General features: G+C 38.1%; 2 protein-coding genes and 1 long non-coding RNA gene across 7 annotated transcripts in view; 2 read left to right on the top strand and 1 right to left on the bottom strand.

Annotated features, from left to right (window-relative positions):
- Nucleotides 1-1,579: 1,579 nt before the first annotated feature.
- Nucleotides 1,580-3,396, top strand: LOC144537396 (uncharacterized). 2 transcript variants are annotated; one of them, XM_078281087.1, is made up of 4 exons: nt 1,580-1,801; nt 1,915-2,020; nt 2,573-2,647; nt 2,768-3,396. In XM_078281087.1, the coding sequence occupies exons 1-4, from the start codon at nt 1,723-1,725 to the stop codon at nt 3,033-3,035; spliced, it is 528 nt and encodes a 175-aa protein (XP_078137213.1). In that variant the 5' UTR covers nt 1,580-1,722; the 3' UTR covers nt 3,036-3,396. The 2 variants fall into 2 exon arrangements, with proteins under 2 accessions (XP_078137213.1, XP_078137212.1); XM_078281086.1 differs by having other exon boundaries at nt 1,586-1,801; nt 1,912-2,020.
- Nucleotides 3,397-5,848: 2,452 nt separating this feature from the next.
- LOC144537329 (uncharacterized) lies at nt 5,849-8,709 on the top strand. Its single transcript, XR_013503844.1, has 4 exons — nt 5,849-5,986; nt 8,106-8,229; nt 8,327-8,385; nt 8,467-8,709. It is a non-coding gene; the product is annotated as an uncharacterized LOC144537329 (long non-coding RNA).
- Nucleotides 8,710-15,569: 6,860 nt separating this feature from the next.
- The window catches only part of LOC144537202 (vasoactive intestinal polypeptide receptor 2-like), a 47,018-nt gene continuing 43,745 nt past the window's right edge, over nt 15,570-18,842 (bottom strand). For 2 of the 4 annotated variants that reach the window (XM_078280723.1, XM_078280721.1), the window contains exons 11-13: nt 18,435-18,573; nt 17,428-17,469; nt 15,570-16,916 (exon numbers count right to left, since the gene is read on the bottom strand). In XM_078280723.1, coding sequence (XP_078136849.1) covers nt 16,746-16,916; nt 17,428-17,469; nt 18,435-18,573 — 352 coding nt within the window. In that variant the 3' untranslated portion in view covers nt 15,570-16,745. Of the gene's footprint in view, nt 16,917-17,427; nt 17,470-18,434; nt 18,587-18,842 lie in introns of all 4 variants that reach the window. The other 2 variants (XM_078280722.1, XM_078280720.1) reach the window with 1 other exon arrangement.

The following is an 18,842-nucleotide window of genomic DNA, read 5'->3' on the forward strand; positions in this document are numbered from 1 at the left end:
AAATCCAACGTTGTATTGCTGACGGACGGTGTTTCCACACAGATCATTATTATTGTCGCACACCAGACGCTGCTCAGTGTGCTGGCGACACATGCCAGAGCGTAAATAGTGCGTGGCTAAGAGAAGAGACGGGCTGGAGAAAACCACAGAAAGTGTCCAAAGTTTGGAATCAGTTCAAACGTGATTAAAACGAGAACTCTGGACAGTGTGTCTACTGAAAAACCGAACTAGCTTACCACAATAATAGCACGACGTCAGTGCTTCAGCATCTCAGCAGAAAACATTTCTCATCCATTCATGAAGCGGACCCGACAAAAGTAAATCACGGAGTTGTATGGACGATGAAACTACACCAAACACAGCAACTAGCAAAAACGAAGAAGAAAATACGTAGTGGTGACCACAATTTGATCTAAAGAGCCGACTTGTTGACCATCCTGTCGGAGAAACAGCTGATTGTTGCGCACCATTTTCTCTCACTCGCTCTCTTCACGGAGAAACAGCTGATCAACGATCTACTAGCATAAGTGTAACAGAGCTGTGTAGCATTGTAATCAAATATATAAATTAAAATAGATTGAGTATAATTAATATTTACATATAGGCCTATATACAGATCAGTCTCAGGATGAAACTTGTAGTTCTGAAAGTTAAGTTGCACAACTTAAGGTAATATTTATGTATGTTTAATGTATTCCTTAGTGTGAGGTTGATGTCATTTCAGAAAATGTTTTCTTTAAAAATGTTACAATGTAATATGGCACTTTTTGAGAGATGATGTTTGTAAGCAATGCAGGCAGCAAAAATGTAGCTTTTTCCGACAATTTAACCAAACTATTTTTTATTATTGCTCTTCAATAAAACAAAAGTATTTCTTATCCGATTACTCGAATAATCTATGGAATAATCGGTAGAATACTCGATTACTAAAATAATTGATAGCTGCAGCCCTAATCGAAATTAACGCATTATTTTGACAGCCCTAATAATAATAATACATAAATCATTCTGAAGTGCATGTTGAGACATGTTTGTGTGTCAGTGGGCTGGAACCCATGACCCATGACTGCACACTGAAGCAAGTCCTGCTCAGAATGATTGCCAAATTCTTTATGACACAAATACCACAGAAGTGACTTCCTAAAAGTGAGAAGTTTGACCTTCGAAAAAAAAAAATCTTTAAAAATGTATCATTTATTTTTTACAGAGGACAAAAAAAGGGAGTCGTTTTTTGGTAGCTTAAATGTTTCCTTGTCTTGAAATGAGGCAGATTTCCTCTGAACAGTGACCAGTTTGTTGATTGATTTATATTTTGTCTCAGTTAATGCTTTAATAAATGTCCATATAAAAGAAGTTGCAACATGAGGATGATCAGGGCCTGTGAGGGATTCCTCACACCCCTGCCGACAGACAATCTGGAAAAACCATGACTTAAATTTCCAAACGAAACCATACACTGTATGATGAAAGTGCATCCTGTCGGCCACTTCATGGAAACCCCCATACGTGAGCCGGTCATTCATTCAGATTAAAAGAGAGGAGGGAAAAAGAAAGAAGAGATGACTCACCGGAGGGACTGCTTCTGTTTTTTCAGGCCTTTAAGTATCGCCGTCTCCAGACGTTTGTCAGTTCATCAAGCTCTCTGGAGAAGAAAGACCAACAGAGATTACTTTATTCAGTATTTATCCATTTAATCTCATATTTATCGTTCATTTTTTGAAGATGGAAAACTGTGGAAGCATTTTGAAGAGCGCGCTGGTCGTCATCGTCCTGGTGGCTATGTTTCAGTCGGGATCAGCAGGTGAGATTAAGATTTAGAAACACAACGTACAAGAGCTTTGCCTCCTGTGAGCCATTTAAAATTCTTATGTTATTTTGTAAGTGAACGCTTATGTTTCCATCCATCGTTAGCAGAGAAGCTGGCATCCTGCTGTAAGAAAGTCACCAACCAGGAGATAACCGAGCCAATCTCAGGATACTTGGTGCAGCGAGCTAACCCTCCATGTGTCCAAGCTGTCATGTAAGTACAAAGAGCAATGCTGTATGTAATAACTTTGCTTTTCAACTTTATTTCTTTGCATTTGCCATAAACTGACATATCTATAGTTAGGGCTGGGCGATATGGAGAAAATCAGATATCACAATATTCTTGACCAAATACATCGATATTGCGACGATATCGTAGGGTTGACAACAGGTGCTTTCACAAAATATTTTTTACAATAACATTTTAGATAAATAATCAATAATGTTGTAAACAGTTTCAAGTGAAATTATAGAGCAAAAAAAAATTCTTTTCCAGCTATATACTGACTGTGTTTACATGCATGCTAAAAAAACAGTGCGATGTTTAAATTCTCCAAATGATATTTCCTCCAAAATTGAGTTAGTATGTGCTTGTTATTATCAATTTAGACAACGTAATTTCATCACGATATGATTCCACTGAAATTATAAATAAATTATCATATTGAATTATTGCCCAGCCCTATCTACAATACAGAATATTAATACTATACCAAGAGAAAGAGTCTGGACAGTACTAACGTTGCATTTGTTGTCATTCCTGCAGCTTTCAAACAAAGTCAGGTCTTTTCTGCAGTTATCTGAACGCTCCCTGGGTTCGCCGCAAGGTTGTTGCATTTGAGTAAGTTTTTTTTTTTTATTACCTCTGATTTATTCACACATCTTGACACTCATTCGATCAATCCTTCAACCCCAGACGTATTGTCTCATATATTTATGTCATCCATTTTCTTTCTCACAGGAAAGCAAAAGCTCAGGCCGCCGCTTCGTCTGTGGCCCCCTCGACTCCTGTCTCCCTCCTCTCCATCGTCACATCCACTGCCTCCCCTTCTTCATCCTCCACTCCTCTTTCCTCCTCCTCTTTCCCCCTTTCCTCAACTTTTCCTGCCTCCTCCTCCTTTCGCCTTCTTTCCTCCTCCTCTCTTCCCTCTTCCCCCTCCACGTCCGAGATGCCTGCTGGTGAAACCTTTTCGACGGCGGGTAGCAGCGTTTCCGCCTCCAGCCAATGAAGACTGAATTTGTCAAGACGTTCGCAATTACGGCCTCAACACTGATGCAAACCAATATTTGAAATAGCACTTGAAGAACAGAACTATGTTAAATTATTATTATGTTGAATATTTAGTTTCTTTCAATGCCGTTAGGAGTGAAATTATTTATTAGTTTAATTTAATTGACCAGCGCCGATAGAAGTATTCATGTATTTAGTATTTATATAGAGTATTTATCAATGTTTACAAGTTACTGTGTCATGATTATAGTAACAAAAATATGTTTTGAGCTATTTATTTGTTAACTTGAAGTTGAACGTGAAGTTGTGAAACCATGAAAACATGACATTGGTCAGAAATAAATGCACACGTGATCCTGCTTTCGGTATTCATCTGTGTGACTGTTTATCTGCATCTAATCGGACTTCTTCCTGACAATTTCTCTGCAAAATGCAAGAAGCTATAAGAATATATAAAGGCTGCAGAGTTTTTACCCAGCTAAGGATCAAACATGAACCATGCAATGTGGCTGCTGTGGTTAGATAGTGGGTGGAACATTAAATTACCCACAATGATAGCAACTTTATCTTCATAAAGCATCTGTGATTTTCATTTGATCATCATGTAATCTTGTTCTTCATTTCCATCTTTCGTTCGCACTTAGCAGCAGTTTTCCTCTCCCAAAAACTCACACACACAGACATGGTCAGGTAGAAATGAGTATATGCCAAATTAAGAAGCAAACTTCTTTCACCTCTGACTGTGGTATTATTGACATGTCTCTGTGCTTTTGATATCAAACAACTTCACAAGAATACTGAACAAAAAGTGAGGGTCATAATTGCTGGGTGGTAAACCTGGGCTGCTAGAAGTTTGGAGGCTTTAAAGCATCAGTGCTCCAAAAAAGGTGCTCCGTTTGGAACAGGTATAAATGCTTTTGGCCTTAGATGTGGTCAAACAACACTTTGTATTAACTAGTTTGTTTTTAAGCATACCTTTGCCTCAACTTGAAAAGACCAAGACAAGTTTCTGTCAAAATGATGTACCCATTTAGGGCTGCAACTAACGATTATTTTCATAGTTGAGTCATCTGTCGATCATTTTCTTGAATAAACGATTAGTTGTTTTGTCTATAAAATGTGAGAAAATAGTGAAAAATGTCTCAGTCGTTCCTAAAGCCCAAGAAAGCCCTAGAAAATTATTACATTTAGGAAACTATTAAATTTGAATTAAATTGAATTTAATAGTTGACAACTAATGGATTCATCATTGCAGCTCTATACCAACTGAAACAACTCTGCACCAGATAATGGCTGTAGTGCCCTATTTTGTTCTATGTTGCATGTCAAGGAAGAAGCAGAAGAAATTGAGCCATTTTCCTGTTGCCTTGGTGTTTCTTTGGGTGCAATAAGTTTGTCAGAACCCTTAATTACATCATCAGATTCATGCAGAGCCGTGTGGACATGGCACGGTTCTCCCTACAGTGCAGCAGAATTGATGAAGCACTTACATGACTGCAAAAGCCCAGTAAGCACTGATTCTGTGAGGTTAGGTTTAATGCTAAAGAGCTGGACAAGTCCAGTTTTTTTTCAGATTTTTTTCAGTCTTGAAGAATTTCTTTCAAGTCAAGAGGTTTTTATTAGAGCTTTCAATCGATTAAAATATTTAATCGCGATTATTCGCATGACTGTCCATGTTAACTCGATAAGATTAATTGCAAATTAATCAAAAAATTGTATCTGTTCTAAATGTACAAATCTTACGCTTTAATACCGTTTCTTACTACTTTAAAGTCTCTAGGTCTGGTTCAAGTTCATTCAAGTTCATCCAAAATATTAAAAAAAGCAGAACATATTTTGCCACTTATCTTTTGCAGTATCCAGTCATGCAGATACACTTGATTTGAGATATGCATGGTTAAAACTATTGAATAAATTCAGATTATTGATAAAGGACCGGGACAGAAGCTGTGACAAAAACCTTATGCTTGAGGTTAATTATAAAGCAAAGGAAAACAGGTCAACAAGTGGCTATCCATCCCTGTATGTGTGTCACCCAATTCATTTCCTCCAGAGCAGAGTGTGTGCCAATCTGACATGATCATCTGGCAAAACAAATATAAATGCAATGCATTAAATAGTGTGAGAGGGGAAATACTAGACCGATCGACCAATAGATTTGTGTTTCATTTTAGTTTTCACGAACAACGGCCCTTAGCTGTGGTATAATCGCAACATGTCACGGACGGAAGTGAGCCATTGCTTTTGTTAAAAGTTAATCAAGTACGGCAATATGTATATATTATATATATAGTCACATACTGCAGAATGTGACTGATGGTGACCCTGAGTTCAGAATGATTTAGATGGACAGTGAGAAAACATATTTTTTTATTATTTCTTGTCATTATAAAGTAGTGAGTAATTTGAAGGCTTTGTGTGGTTTATGTTCTGAAAGAAAAAAATCAGTCAGAAAATGGAAAGCAAAAATCATCTACTGTGTCAATATGTCACTTATGACAAAACTGTGTGTGCCTGTGTACTTTGTGTGTGTGCGTGTGCCTGTGTACTTTGTGCGTGCGTGCACACTTTGTGTGTGTGCGTGGGTGTGTGTGTGTAAATGTGTCAGGTTGTTTCTCAGGAAGATGTTGGTGGTTTAAAGTTGCACAGAGGGCTAAAAAGATGATCTCTAATGAGGAGGTGTGAAGTCCCACGACCAAACACCAACAGCATATACACGCACACAAATACATATGGACGCACGTCATCAGTACTGCTCTCAACCAAACCCACCCCAACATGATTTTTCTGAACACCAATAAATACTGCAAACGGTCCATCAGCTTGTGTAGTTGCAGCCTGATCAGATAACCTATCCACCAGCCTGTCCTTTCTTCAAAATGTCCACGAAGGTCCTGTCCTTCACTCTCCTCCTGCTCTGTCTGTGCTTCCAGGACTCTGCACAAAACCGTAAGTACCAAATTACCACAACACATTATACTGAGCCAACATTTTAATCTCGTATTTCAGTCAAACAGATGTTAAAATGTATATTTTTAACCACTATAACTGGTATTCCCCGTCATCAGCTCCTACTACACCCATCTGTTAGTGGTGGGTCTTCCAGTTTTCTCATGTTTGACCATTTAAGGAGAGGTTTTTCTTTCAGCGAACGCTATAATATAAGATGAGCTATACTTTATTAATCACCCACTACGGAAATTCCCTTGTTACAGCAGCTCAAAAGAAACATTCCCACACATCAGAATAAGACAAAAATTCATACACATCAGAATAAGACAAATGGACATTAAATAGACAAAAAGTGTTATGAGAAATAGAAAGAATAGAATAAGAGTTATAATAATAATAGTGATATGTACACTATAAGCACCCTTATTATAAACAGATAAAAAAATATGTATACAGATGAGTAAGGTGCAGATGAATAGAAATGGCATATTTCACAGTAGGAGGTGACACGGAGTAAAGAATAAATAAATATCCATTATGCAGAATATTGTCTAGTGATGGATCATGTTGCAAATGATCGTCTTCCTGCTATATTTTGCATGGCGACTATAAATCAAGTCTGTCTTTCATGTCAATCTTGTTTTAATGTCGCCCTGCTTGGGCTCTGCGTGTGACATTTTAGTTTAGTAAGTAACATTAGTGTACGTTTTATTAATACTTAAACTCTTCAAGCAAAGACTTTAAATTTCAAAGCTATTACTAGAAGAAAGAGGAAAAGAAAATACAATTAACTCAACAGTTCACTTACCACTTACCACCACTGTCTTAATCACCTTCTAAATTGTGACATCATCACATGATTATGATGGTTTCCTGATGCTCAGTCTCAGATATTTTTTTTCAGTTAGATTATTAATTTAGCTTTGGACAACAATACTATTTATATATCATCAATGCAAACATTTGAAGAAATGATACATCATGATACCATCTTCTACAACTTTAGGTTCAACACCATCCAAGAATAATAACTTTATAAGTTTATGGTATCAAAAGCCATTTCATGGACTTTGGATACATTTAATTGATCTTTGCACATTAATTACCCTTTAAACTAGCACAAAGGCTTAAAAAATGATACTGACTCTTACTTGTTTAGGCTTGGAATTTATTTATAAATAATTAATATAATGGAGGAATTTTTTAATTAATTGTGTTTAGGGGGCGCCCTGGTAACACCAAATACAGCGCTACCATTAAGACCTTAATGAGTCCTTACGGCAGCAGCCGCATCTCACCATCAAATAAAGCAGAGCATGCCAAAAAATTATCTAAAATAAATAATGTTAGTTTCATAGTGATACTTGCTGCACACATATCCCCCAAATGAGATTTGAACAAGCAACATGTCAAGTGTACAGTTCTGTTTACACTTATTCTTGCTCTCTTTGTCTTACAGCTAATTAATTTCAGCTCATTTCGATATGCTTTAAAATGCCATAAAATAACAACATCCTAAATAATGTATAATCATAATAAATAAATAAGTAAATTAATCAACATCTCAGAAAGTTGTACAGTTGTCAGTTGATACATTTCCATCATACAACACTGGTCATGGGAACTATGTGTGTACTTTGAGTTTATTCGTTCTTGTGTAGTTTCTATGTAATACAATTGTAATTATTTTTCACTTTCTCTTGTATTTGTAGCCTATTTTCTTCTGTCACTATAATGCTGCAACATATTGATTTCCCCTCTGGGGATCAATAAAGGATTATCTTATCTTGCCTAATAGATTTCTTTAAATTCACTATATTCTAATGTACACAGAGCTTTAAAAATGTTCTCGCCCAGCCTCAACCTCCTTTCACTATATCAGGACATTTCACAGGCTGACTTTGGTCACTGAGTTAAAAGCCATCTCAGAGACTTTAACAGAATATATATGGATACAGTCAAACAAGCTTCTAGTTCAAAAATCTAATTATTTGGGGGGGGTTCCTTCTAATGGTACAGTGCTGCTGATATGTATTTTGAGGGAATTTGCTTGGGTCAAATACACACTGTATGCTTACTATGTATGCTTGCGTCAATCTTTCACTGCCCTTCTCAGGTCGTTATCCTGGCAAAAAGTTACAATGCTGCATGGTGACCCACACCAAGAATATCAGCAGTGAGGTGACTGGGAACACGTATGAAGAACAACATTCCAAAAATCGCTGTGTGGAGGCTATAATGTAAGTTTATACATGTTTCCGACACACAAACATACATCATCATCTGGTGGGCACAAACATACATAGAATCGCCATCATTTTCTTCTTTCCCCTTCAGTTTCGCCACACCTAGCGGAACAGTCTGTGTTGATCCCAAAGCTGAATGGGTCAAGAAACGTAAGTTGTACCAACACACAAACACACAACAGTATATGCACAGAAACACTGATGCTCTTTTTTTGTCTCTCTGCTCTCTAGTCACTGCCAAAATGACAAAGCTGTGAAGCATCGTCGCCTGTCTGAGCAAAACATTTTCCTGCTGATATTTGAAAAAACCCACACACACACACACACACACACACGGAGCAACACTGTAGTCACTTATAGTCTGTAATAATCTCTCTGAATTAACACATCTCCATGCTTGTAACTAAGCTCAAACATATACTATATGCAAAAAGTGTAATAAGGAGCAATAAATAAATGTTCTATCCCAAAACATTTCTGCTTGTATTAATGTTTCATTCATTACAAGATATTTAGCTGATTACGGTCTTCTTAAAGGTCATGTCACGTTGCTTGATTCCTTATATCAAACCTGACCCCTTGAAATCAACTGCTATATTGACTGAGAAAGACACTACAAATAAAAAAGGAAGAGATGTATATGACGTGTGATGATATGGATGTGAAGTTTGTGAGTTTGGATGATTTTGGAGGTGTATCAGTCAGTTGATTCACTGGAAGCTAACAGAAGCTACAGTATCATAAAGCTCAAAGGAGACTCAATGAAAGTAGTAAAAAACAGAAACGTTATGCTTACTGTGATACATTTTAATAAATTAATTCGAGGGAGAAAAATAAGCCATGATATCTGCAACTACATTGACTGTCTTCAGAAACCTGCACGAGCAACAGAGAGGAGCAGGTTAAGCTAACTGATTACCTTATCTTATCTTAAATTTCAGTATGAACTAATGGGCCTGATAGCAACAGATAGGGTTGTCAGAAAGTATTTAGAGATGAACTAACACACAGTTGGTTTTGTTTTTTTTACAAAAATATTTAATCTTTCTTCTAGCAATTTAATATTTCTTCTAGTAATTTCATCTTCGCTTGAATAGTTTAAGTATTAATAAAACTTACACTAATGTTACTTACTAAACATCAGAGTTTAGATTCCCGGCCCACATTTTTCGCTGCTATGATCGGGCCGGGCCCTTAAACAAGCATTCGTGTTTTTTTAATCATTACTTTATTAGCCTTATTCGGTGGGGAGCAAACTCTGCCTCCCCAGCTTGTCCTGTAGCTCTGGGTGGATGTCCTGCACTGACTTGAGTGTGAGGTCAACTGTGCTGCATCACGTCCCCCCCTGCAGCACTGTTGTCGGCCAATTAGGTGATCGAGACCAGAAAGTCTCCTATATGGTTCCAGGGCTTTGATTATGTTGCCGCCTTGATCTGTTACCCACACCATTTGGCTGAGGGAGCAGCTAGGGTCGAGTTTTTTTTTTTCTTCAATCAGATCCATTTGCGATCCGTTCCAGTCTGAATAAACAAACAGCGCAGTTTACATGCTTCGTCCTTGTTGCATTACCGGTATTCATTAAGATAATTCTAAACAGATTTCTGTAGTTCAAACAACTCGGAATTGTAGTTGAGAACGTCAGTTATAACGGTCAACGTATTACAAAATTGTCGGGTTTAAATTAGAGATGCACCGATAGACCGGCCGGTGACCGGAATTGGCCGTTTTTCACGTGCTCGGCCACGACCGGTGACCGGCAGGTCAGTCTGACATATGCCGATTTCATGCCGGTCAATTTAATAACTGACAACATAAGTTATACGAGTTACAGTTCTCAAGGACGCACGCACGCACACACACACGGACGCGACAGCACAGTCTCTTTTTCCTTTCTCTCAACTTTTCCGCCGTGTGTCGTGCGTACCCGCTCGCGGTGTGAAGAGCGTCGGCGCTATTCTCGCACGTGTAGGGAACCTCATGAATTAACCTGCAACATGTCAGCTGTTTGGAAATTCTTCAGCGTGCGTGCAGAAGATAACAAGTTTGCAATATGCAACAACAAAAAGTAGGGCGTGGAGGGACGACACCAAAAACCAAAATCACATTTTTTTAAGTTGGATATTGGATGTGAAAAGAAGGAAATGGTTCTAACGTTGCACTTTAGATGTGTGTGAATTTCCCACACCAGGAGTCATTTATATAGTTCTATTTTATAGTGATCCATTATCTGTCCAAAAAATTTTCTATGTTCTGTGCAAAATGTTCTATTAAAGAAAAGATAGAAAATAAATATTTGTGTGTGCTGTAAAGTGGTTAGAAAAAATGAAATCAGAATCGGCCTAGAAAGTTGTAATCGGTGCATCTCTAGTTTAAATCGGGCTCCGCACTGCCCTCATTTTAGTTTGGAACTTGGATTCATTAAACTATCTTTACCTTTTGATGACTGTGTGCATAAAGCAAGAAATAGAAATCAGGCTTTTAAAAGTTCTCAAAGCTTCTGCAAAAGTTGCTTGACAACAGCACCACAGTTGCACAAAAACCATCAAACAAATGTTATGAGTTATTGAATTTTATTGGGCTGAGAACAAATTAAGTTTAGGGAAACCTTGTATATAGCATACACTTTGACTGTTGAACTGCAATTGAACTTAAATAATATTTTTGTGCTATTAAATTTGGTCTGCCAGATAAATTGGGAAATTGTAAAGCACTGGCACAGGTGATATGATAAAACGGGAGCTTTCAACTGGACTGCAGTGCCATCTAGTGGCACGTCCAGGTGTAAAGCAACTGTGAAAAACAAAACTGGAATGTTCCCACTGCTTATTCACTTAGTTGCCAGTTTATTAGCTAAACCTAGCAAAAACTAATGCAGTCTAACACCAGGAACACAACGCAGTTGAAGTGTTGCATATATCAGCGTAGCGCAGCTATTTGTATTTCGGCGCCCATGTTATCCAATCTGTCCGGTCACGCCGTGCGCTGCGGCGATAGTTTCGGCATCTCCTCTATTTTTTACGCGATACCGAGCGGATGTGTCAAACCAGGCAGGTAATCACATACAGGAAGACCACAGTGCAGCCGGATGTTTTGCCAAAATAAACACATTTCAAAATAAAACGGTGATTTGGGCTGTCTTGACTTCTCACAACGAAACACGCGATCAGGCACACGAAGAGAGAGACCAATGGACAGAGTGACGGACAGAGTCACACACACACACACACACACACACACACACACACACACACACACACACACACACACACACACACTTTTCCCCACTCATCCTGTCTCTTTCTATTGGGGGGGGGGGAGAGAGAGAGAGAGAGAGAGAGAGAGAGAAGGATCGCTTTGTGACCGGCGCATAGAAATACGTGTCCAGTGTAAAAAGGCCAGGCACACGATCAGGCACTTATGTACGCTATGCAACACTTACGCGGGCGGTGTGACAGTTTAATACAACTGAAGGCTTATGAAGGTTATAATGTTCAGTTTTTGTCAAAACTGTTTTAGAAGTGTTGATTCAACTTTATGATTATTTTGGAGGCTGCAGTTTTTGTTGCTGTTGAATTGGCAGTTGGAAACATTTACCATAAAGAAACAGAGAATAAATCTGATGTACTGTATGCATAATGTAGCCTGACTTACCGTATCATTTGGAGCCCAGTATGAACTTTGAAATGATTAGCAGCAGACCAACAACCTGAGGGAAACAAAAGAGACAACAAGGAAATTATTACCTCTAATTTCTCCTGGGTAAGTCATACTGTTAGTACATCCTTAGGTACATTTTATCCGCATGTCTATCTTGGCTTTGTAGAGCGTAGTTGTTTAGTTTGTAGAGGGCTTTAAACTAGTCGACATTTCCATTTTCTGACATTGTATAGACCAAACAACTACTTGATTAATCAAGAAAATAATTGACAGATTAATCCACAATGAAAATAATCCTTGAGTTGCAGCCCTAAACAAAACAATCAAACGAGTTTCTGAAATATTTTTTTATTTTTGAAGTAGGCCTGGACTCAATCTGTGTTGAGTGTGATTGACACATTTTTTTAAGCTAAGTCGTTCAGCCATATTGTTCTACTCTTTACAGCCACTGTCTCGGCAGGGTTAATGAACAAAAGGATAAGGCTACATGATATTATAAAGTCTAGCCTACCTTCTCAGATACTGTGATTTCCTTCTTCAATGTCAATTATTCCACCATTAACTACTCACCTCAACACTTTATGATTTTGCATGTGGTATCACTGTAATTCTTGACCTTCAAAACATTGAGGTAGACAGCCCTTATTCGGTGTTATCATGTTTAGTTCAGGAGATTTGATGCAAAATACCTAATTTGGTTATGGCGGAAAGTAAAATGGCAATTGCTTGTCTGCCCGTCCAGCACAAAGCTTGATATCTCAACAGCAGCAGAATACATAGCTAGCTATTTTACCGCTCTTTCTTTTTTCAGATGCTCAGACAGTACATTGCGCCCCGTGTGCAAACACTTTACAGCAACACCTCTAAATGACGCCACGGTATGTAACGTTATAACGTAGGCCTATTTTTCAAGTAAATGGTTTCCACATATAAGGTTTCATGACCACCATTAAAATATGAATATGTATATTAACTCATAATAATCACAATGTAACGAGTAATTTCTTACCACAATTATCATACGAAGTTGCAGTTGCAATAGTCTCGCATTGCCACCAAGCTCCACAGCGCTGTGGAGTAACGTCGTTGAACAAAATCAAGCAGTCCGATTGCTTTGAACTGATTGGTTAGCAGGACGGAAGTTGGTTGGGGGCTTGCCCAATCCGGTGTCTTGTGGGCTGGACTTTTTCATGCAATTCACCACAGTGTTCTTTCTCATTTGGCCTGAGAGATTCAGCTCAAAATCTTGATTTATCTCATTTGAGTGTGATGAATCAGCCTGAGACATGATGAACTCCTTCTACAGCTGTCTGTGCACCTGAAAAAACGCACCTTGCCTTTTGTATTTACATTTTCCAGGTTACTTCTTTGCCATTAAAGTTTGCCTAAGTATCAATCTTGTTTGTCTTTGGCTCTGTTTGAGTTTTACTATTACCAACAAGATAATATCTCTTAGAAATGCTGCTGAAATGCTTCACAATCAAGCCAAAGTAAACATGACCCAGCCCAGGAGAAACAAAGGAGCCCAACAATAAATTTGTTTCACGCTCAAGTTTGTTATCTTCTACAACATGTTCTCTTTTTCATTGACCTCTGACCTTTGTTAACATGGATCAGAGTGAGCTGTCAAGTGCAGATAAACATGCACAGCAGTGATGGGTTTACTCCGGCCAATGGAAACATAAACACAAGAAAGTTATGTTAATGTACCCTTATTGATATAAATTGGGACAACAAAAAAACACCTCTCAGTATAATGCAGAACTATTAAACAGCATTGGAGCCTCCTAAATGATCATAAAGTTGTATAAAAACCTCAAACAATTTGAGCAAAAACTGAACATTACCTTAATGAAGGCAGGATCTCTTGCAGAGTTTTTATACTAGACTCCCTTAGCTTGGAGTTTTGCATCTTTATGGCAATGCCTACCTGTATGCTCTTTTCATTTTGTGCTATTACCCTTTGATATTTCATTTTATTATATGAGCAATAATGCACAAGTTATTTTTTAATCAGTACACCTCAGAGTACAATGTGCTTCTTATTTCACAGTCACTAAAATATGAGAAAAAGGTAGTCCAGTTTAAATCAATGTTGTCAGTTTAACCCATCCACAGATTAGTTCTCCAGTAAGGGGAATAATGTTCAGTATTGTCAACATCTATTGAAATGTATTGTTACTTGCAGTTTAACACACCTTGTGCACTGATTTAGAGAGGAGGTAGTCGGATAAACGGAAGTACATTTCCAGGATAATTGCGTGACATCCATGTCCCTCACCTTCGGCTCTCTGTGCGTTGCCGTTCTCAAACTCCCTTCACTAAGGGAAACAACTAACTTTGCTACACACTTAAAATGGAAGTTTTAAAGAGAATTTGGACCGTGCAACAAGGCAGGCCAGCTTGGTTCTTTCGGGGAATGATTGTAAACATTTACAAATCATTTGTTTACGCCATTTACTCTGGGACGTTTTGGGAGCGATTGGTGGGATTGCTGTGGACAAAGTACACACGGAGATAAGCGCAAATTATGTTTAACCATGTATCAGCTAATTTAAATAGCTCACGTTACTGTATTGTGTGAACAGTTAACTTCATCTAATATTGTATGTGGCGTTTTCTTTTGCGGGGTGCAAATGTTCCACCAAAACAAGTTCCTTGTGGGTTAGCTCAGTCAGTAGAGCAGGCACACATATATCAAGGTTTACTCCTCGATGCAGTGGCCGCGGGTTTGACTCCAACCTGCAGCCCTTTGCTGCGTGTCATTCCCCCTCTCTCTCCCCTTTCATGTCTTCATCTGTCCTGTGGAAATAAAGGCCTGCAAATGCCAAAAAAATAATCTTAAAGAAAAAGTTCCTTCCCAAAACCATTTAGCAGAGCCACCGTCGCTGCGTCCAGAGCTTAGCGCCGCCCAAAGTGATTGTGATTGGTTTAAAGAAACGCAAACAACTCTTAGCATTTTTTTTCTCTTATCCCAGAATGTATCTGTTGTGTAGCCAGACCTTACTCCACTGCGCTGTAGAGATAGGTCTAACAATGCAATACTAGAGCGGGGACTGGATTTTTTAATTACATTGGGACACCTGGTTGAGCATTAATGCTTACACAATGCATATAAAGCAGCAAAAAAATTATTTATAATATATACATATTTTAGAACATATGCATAGTTTGGAGTATGTATGTGAAGGCATACTTGAGAAAGAACAAACATGACTCAGTCTCTCTTTGAAAGAAGCTTTTATACATAAACATATGGAGTCACAGGTTTGCAGTTGTGTTCAAAAGCTTATATATCTCCCTCGACATGTACATAACCAACATTAATACACTCAAGTGTGTAAAAAACAAGACATAAAATACAGAATCATTCTCTGTACAAGGCAAGTATGCTTTTGAGTTGTTTGTAGAAACCCTGATAGAAGAATGGAAAATCTCAAGGGATGTATTTTTTTGTCCAATTTATTTAATTCAAAGGAAATAATAATAAAACAACTTATTTGTAATACAGAAATTCTTTAATGGTTTGTTTTTAATGTTCTTTGTTTTAAAGATTCTTCTTCCAAAAATGAGATATAAACAACAACAATATATATTATGATCATGGAATAATCTTATTTATTTATATATATATATATATATATATATATATATATATATATATATATATATATATATATATATATATATATAAATAACATGATGTGACACTCAGCTGTCTCCAAGAAAAATATGAGACAACTGAGAATATGTGTGTTGATTTTTTATCCAAAACTGATGCAGTATTTTGGACTGATAGTCTTTACTTGCAACTTTAATAATATTAAATCATATTAGAGCTGCAAAGATTAATCGATTAGTTGTCAATTATTAAATTAATCGCAAACTATTTTGATAATCAAGTCATTTTTTATATATATATAATAAAAAAAGGTCTCTAATTCCAATTTCTTGAATGTGAATGTTTTGTTTCTTCTCTCCTCTGTGACAGTTAACTGAATATCTTTGAGTTGTGGACAAAACAAGACATTTGAGGACGTCATCTTGGGCTTTAGGAAACACTGATCCACATTTTTCACCATTTTCTGACATTTTATAGACCAAACAACTAATCGATTAATCTAGAAAATAATCAACGGACTAATCGACAATGAAAATAATAGTTAATTGCAGCCCTAAATCACATGAAAGGATAATGCAGGCCTTGTTCTGCATTTCATGTGTGTCATGAATTAATAAAATGCTGAAGACAGTGCTATATAGCCCAACAGATTATTTTAAGAGGATGGAAGAATGAAGGGCTGCCGTCAATCCAGGAGTGGGTTAGTGAGATGGCTAGGGTGGCGGCGTTTGGAAAAAAGTCATATAAACGGGTTGCCAGATTGGATGTCTAATGGAGGGAAGGTGCCGGAAGGGCTCCTAAGAAGCTTTGTGCTGGGGGGAGATGTGTATGATGGGCTTATGGTGTTGTCATGTATACATATGATTATTTGGTTTATGGTGTATTGTCTATTTTCTTACTATTTTGTTGAATGGTCTTGAATATTGTAGTTACTGTGTCATCTTTTCTTGATTTTTTTCCCTGGGTGGTTGGTGGAGACGGGGGGGATGTGTTCATGTTGCAAATTGTTTTGTATGTTGTTAGAAAATAAAAAATTGTTAATCACAACAACAAAAAAGAAGTCCTCAGAAACGTCTACACGTCACAGGTTCAATCGCAGCAGGAGCAAACGATATGTCCTTAAAAGTGTCCTTTAGTGAGACTTTGAACCTTGACTGTACCTGCCTAAATGTGAACATCAGTTCTGAACATCTTTATAAAAACAGGCCGTCCCTGTCCCCCCGTCCCCCGGTCAGAGCATGGTGGTCTCAGTCTGCAGGATGGACTGAGCTCGGGAGGTCCTGGGGAACTGAGAACTTTCGTTGCCGTTGCGGCTGACAGACATGGTGTGCAGCCTGTAGTCCCGCCCCACGTAACGCTTGAGTGATAAACTCCTCCACGTCCTCCTCAGCTCGCTCTGGACCTTTTTATGCACCAACAAAGAAGAGTTTAGTGTCTGTGTGTGTGTGTGTGTGTGTGTGTGTGTGTGTGTGTGTGTGTGTGTGTGTGTGTGTGTGTGTGTGTGTGTGTGTGTTCTTGTGTAACTACATTTGTGGGGTCCAAAAACCAGGAATACAGTATACTTGTGGGGTTCGTACAGCTTTGTGGGACCAAAATGCTGGACCCCACAAGTTTAAAGGGCTGTTTGAGGGTTAAGACTTGGTTTTAGGATTAGGGTTAGAATGAGGTTATGGTTAGGGTGAGGGTAAGGGTTAAGGTTAGGCAGTTAGTTGGGATGGTTAGGGTTAGGGTAAGGGGCTAGGGAATGCATTATGTCAATGACGGGTCCCCACAAAGATAGTGAGACGCACTATATATATATATATATATATATATATATATATATATATATATATATGTGTATATATATATGTGTGTTTGTTTGTGTGTGTGTGTGTGTGTGTGTGTGTGTGTGTGTGTGTGTGCAGACTCACCTCGCTGTTGAGGAAACAATAGAGGACAGCCACAATTAGACCCTAAAACACACACAAACACAACTGTTAATGTTAAGCATTATTTTATAGTTTTGTAAGAGGAGTTTAAATTTCAAAAGAGCACGTACTGTACTAACAAAAAGGCTTCTGACATAAAAGCAAAAATGACTTTTAAGTTAATGGTATTAGCTGTGTATTTTGAGGATTTTTACCCACTAAACATGAACATTTCAGAGGGAATCTGCAGTTTTAAAAACTGAGCATCCGATTAGTTCTGAAGTCGAGTATTGAATCTAGGACGGTGTCAAAATATCACATTTGAGTTAAGACCGAGTTTTGAGGAGATAAAAGTAACAAATAAATCAGAAAATAAGAAATGAAGATTAAAACAGACAATAAACAGGCAATAATGTTCATGTCTTTCCAAAAGTGGGCAAAAAACAACCTTCCTGAGTTCTGAATTAAACGCTTTAATATCCTCCATGTAGTCTCACCCCAGCACAACAAACGATTCATTTTGTTAAATGAGTCAAACCTGTGAAAATACAACTTGATATCATGACTTTGCGTAAACATACACGCCACTTTCCTAAAGCCAAGTGGCGTGTTATCGCGAGGCTACGGTTGGGTTTAGGAAAAGAAGAACCGGTTGAGATTAGGAAAAGAAGAACGGGGTTGGGTTTAGGAAACGTGACACGCCACACGGGTTGTGGAAAGGAAACATCACACGCGGGACACAATCCCCGCTCTACTGGGTGAAAGTCCTGTGTTTTATCCATCCTCCACCCCGATCAATCTCCCTATGTGGATTTTCACCCTTTCATACTACTCGCTACGGCGTCAATTCACACGCAATTGCAAGGTAATGTAAGTCAAAGGAGGCCAAACGGCGTTGATAAACACTCTAAAAAGTGAGTAAGCGTCTTGATAACACGCCGATAATGGCATACGAATTGGCGTGTCATACATACGCCACTTCATGAGATCAGTCTGCTAAAATATGTTACCTGGAAGGATCCGAGGCCGAGTTCAAAGACTATCTTGATACGCTGCATGTTTCTGTCAGTGGGCTCCATCAGGTAGACTAACACCACGTAGTTCACCCCAAACAGAGGGATCAGCAGGAGGGTGGACTTCGCCAGACGTCTAGAGAAAACACACATACACACGACAAACCAACAGTGTTTTCATATGCTTCTGTTATTGTTCATTTCTGAGCCAAGTGGTTAGTGTAAAGTGCAGCATTTTTGTTCTCTCTATCCTCCAAAAGATTTAGGAAATGGTCTATTTATTTTGAATATTAAATAATTGATAAAAATGTCCCCTTTTCCTCTTTCAATTACCTTTATCTTGGCTAATAGCAAGAGGACATTGTTTATTGCAAACCACTGCAAACTAAACAGTGTTTTCTGAAA

Source organism: Sander vitreus, chromosome 22, assembly GCF_031162955.1.
Source record: "Sander vitreus isolate 19-12246 chromosome 22, sanVit1, whole genome shotgun sequence".
Lineage (NCBI taxonomy): Eukaryota > Metazoa > Chordata > Actinopteri > Perciformes > Percidae > Sander > Sander vitreus.

Excerpts from the sequence above, each read along its gene's own strand:
- LOC144537396 (XM_078281086.1), top strand. The coding sequence starts at position 1,723 with ATGGAAAACTGTGGAAGCATTTTGAAGAGCGCGCTGGTCGTCATCGTC. Across the intron at positions 1,802-1,911 it reads GTTTCAGTCGGGATCAGCAG|CAGAGAAGCTGGCATCCTGC; the intron begins GTGAGATTAAGA and ends ATCCATCGTTAG. Across the intron at positions 2,648-2,767 it reads CGCAAGGTTGTTGCATTTGA|GAAAGCAAAAGCTCAGGCCG; the intron begins GTAAGTTTTTTT and ends TCTTTCTCACAG.